Source organism: Phaseolus vulgaris, chromosome 7 (genome assembly GCF_051622355.1).
Source record: "Phaseolus vulgaris cultivar YP4 chromosome 7, ASM5162235v1, whole genome shotgun sequence".
In the NCBI taxonomy this organism is placed as follows: Eukaryota; Viridiplantae; Streptophyta; class Magnoliopsida; order Fabales; family Fabaceae; genus Phaseolus; species Phaseolus vulgaris.
Window position 1 is genome coordinate 30,497,124 of NC_143504.1, and position 2,711 is coordinate 30,499,834.

General features: G+C 44.7%; 1 protein-coding gene across 2 annotated transcripts; it reads left to right on the forward strand.

Annotated features, from left to right (window-relative positions):
• Positions 1-881: 881 nt before the first annotated feature.
• LOC137826440 (uncharacterized) lies at positions 882-2,472 on the forward strand. Of its 2 annotated transcripts, XM_068632418.2 has the most exons (2): positions 882-1,667; positions 1,710-2,472. In XM_068632418.2, the coding sequence occupies exons 1-2, from the start codon at positions 926-928 to the stop codon at positions 2,297-2,299; spliced, it is 1,332 nt and encodes a 443-aa protein (XP_068488519.1). In that variant the 5' UTR covers positions 882-925; the 3' UTR covers positions 2,300-2,472. The 2 variants fall into 2 exon arrangements, with proteins under 2 accessions (XP_068488519.1, XP_068488501.1); XM_068632400.2 differs by having other exon boundaries at positions 882-2,472.
• The last annotated feature ends 239 nt before the right edge of the window (positions 2,473-2,711 follow it).

Here is a 2,711-nt window from a genome sequence, read left to right on the forward strand (position 1 = left end):
GAATCTTTCTATAAAACTTCCATTTTCTGTGTGTGAGGACTGGGGTTGGGCCCATGATCTTTACTATACGTACTTTGCCTAACCCGAGTCAACTCAGATTTTTAATTAGTTTTAATTTCAGACTATACGTACTTTGCAATTCACTTCCACTGGTCGGCAAACGCTTCCGAAGCATAATAAAGCCCAACTAACCCACTAATTTTAATAGTGCTGAATTAAATTTATCTAATTTGGGACTCTCATTTCACAAGCTAACTAACTGCTATACTATATCACTGCTGATAAAAAAAACTGCTATACTATATCGGATTATGCAGAAAAACGTATAAATATCTTTTCCAAAATCTAATATAATTTATAGAGATTAGATCATAAACATCCATGCAACGTCTTTTCATTAAAATGCTGACATCATAACCTATAACCTATCAAGTACACTTGTGCTTATTGTGTATAACAATTAAGGCACACATGATGAATGAGAAAAGAGAACAAATTTCATACACCGACATAAAGACAAGTTGCAGAAATAGAACTAGAATTTGCCCATTGAATGAAGCACAAGAATGGCATATAGGCAATGCCAAGCATAGTCAATGGGAGAAAGAGTATAGCGGACATGATAAGTAATGGTAACAAATTAGCTATGGCCATCTGTGATCTAGTTTCATTGTGTCAGTGAGTGGTACAAATTTTTGAAGGGTTGCTATTTACTTGTTCAGTGTGAAATGAAGGTTCGCCAAACACGCGATCAATAATTGTGAAAACGGTGTGCATTAAATGTCGCAAACAGTTAGTAGTTGAAACCAATTAAAGTCACAGAGAGGGTCCAGCTCGTGATTGTGATATGGATCCTCTGGGTTATAAAAACCTCTTCACACTTCTTCAAACTTCACCAACGTGAGTGAGTAGATAGCAATTAAAAATGTTGCTAAGGAACAAAAGATTAGGTTTGTTGTTATTGCTATGTGCTCATGCTTTTGTGGCCAATGTGGTTGCAAGGGATGTAGCAACCGTGAAAAATGATGAAGAAAAGAATATAGGTTTTGGGAAGGGAGGTGGGTTCGGTGGAGGTGCAGGAGGCGGTGGAGGGTTGGGAGGAGGGTTTGGTGGAGGAGGAGGCGCCGGTGGAGGGTTTGGCGGTGGTTCTGGAGGAGGGTTTGGTGGAGGTGGTGGGGCTGGAGGTGGGGCTGGGGGAGGACATGGGATTGGAGGAGGTGCTGGTGGTGGTGTTGGAGGTGGAATTGGCAAAGGTGGAGGTTTAGGCGGTGGAGGTGGCTTTGGAAAAGGTGGCGGTGTTGGAGGTGGCATTGGCAAAGGTGGAGGTTTAGGTGGTGGTGGTGGCTTTGGAAAAGGTGGCGGTGTTGGAGGTGGAATTGGCAAAGGTGGTGGTGGTGGCTTTGGAAAAGGTGGCGGTGTAGGAGGTGGAATTGGCAAAGGTGGTGGTTTAGGTGGTGGTGGTGGCTTTGGAAAAGGTGGCGGTGTTGGAGGTGGAATTGGCAAAGGTGGCGGTGTTGGAGGTGGCATTGGCAAAGGTGGAGGTTTAGGTGGTGGTGGTGGCTTTGGAAAAGGTGGCGGTGTTGGAGGTGGCATTGGCAAAGGTGGAGGTTTAGGTGGTGGTGGTGGCTTTGGAAAAGGTGGCGGTGTTGGAGGTGGAATTGGCAAAGGTGGCGGTGTTGGAGGTGGCATTGGCAAAGGTGGAGGTTTAGGTGGTGGTGGTGGCTTTGGAAAAGGTGGCGGTGTTGGAGGTGGAATTGGCAAAGGTGGTGGTTTAGGTGGTGGTGGTGGCTTTGGAAAAGGTGGCGGTGTTGGAGGTGGAATTGGCAAAGGTGGTGGTTTCGGTGGTGGTGGAGGCTTTGGAAAAGGTGGCGGTGTTGGAGGTGGAATTGGCAAAGGGGGTAGTTTAGGTGGTGGTGGAGGCTTTGGAAAAGGTGGCGGTGTTGGAGGTGGAATTGGCAAAGGGGGTGGTTTAGGTGGTGGTGGCGGCTTTGGAAAAGGTGGCGGTGTTGGAGGTGGAATTGGCAAAGGTGGTGGTTTAGGTGGTGGTGGTGGCTTTGGAAAAGGTGGCGGTATCGGAGGTGGAATTGGCAAAGGCGGAGGGTTTGGTGGGGGATTTGGAAAAGGTGGTGGCATTGGAGGAGGAATAGGCAAAGGTGGAGGATTTGGCGGTGGTGGAGGATTCGGTGGTGGTGGCGGTGGCGGTGGCGGGGGAGGTGGAGGTGGTGGTGGTGGATTTGGCGGAGGATTTGGAGGGGGAGGTGGATTTGGCGGAGGCGGTGGTGGAATTGGACACCACTGAGCATTGCCGACGTTGCATGCATATTTCAACGTGTTTGCATTAGCCATGATGATTGGTATAGAAGATATAGTACGAGTAAAAGAGAATTATTTATGTACTACTCTCCTCCTCCCTTTTCTTTAATAATCAATGTGTAATCTTTAATAAGACATGTTTACTCTTTTTCTCTTCAATCACCACTCATAACTTACAATCTTCTGTATTTTGTGATATGTGATAACTATTTTTAATGAACCAACTCATATATATATTAAAAATTGCTATGTTTAGCCTACCATGCTATTGTTCAATAATTTATATTTAATTTTACCTTAATACAATAAATTCTAAAAATTTCTAACTTTTTTGTAGAATTTGATTAGTATTTATTATCCTTTCTTGTCATTCCTTGTTCTAAACAAAGTAATTTTTT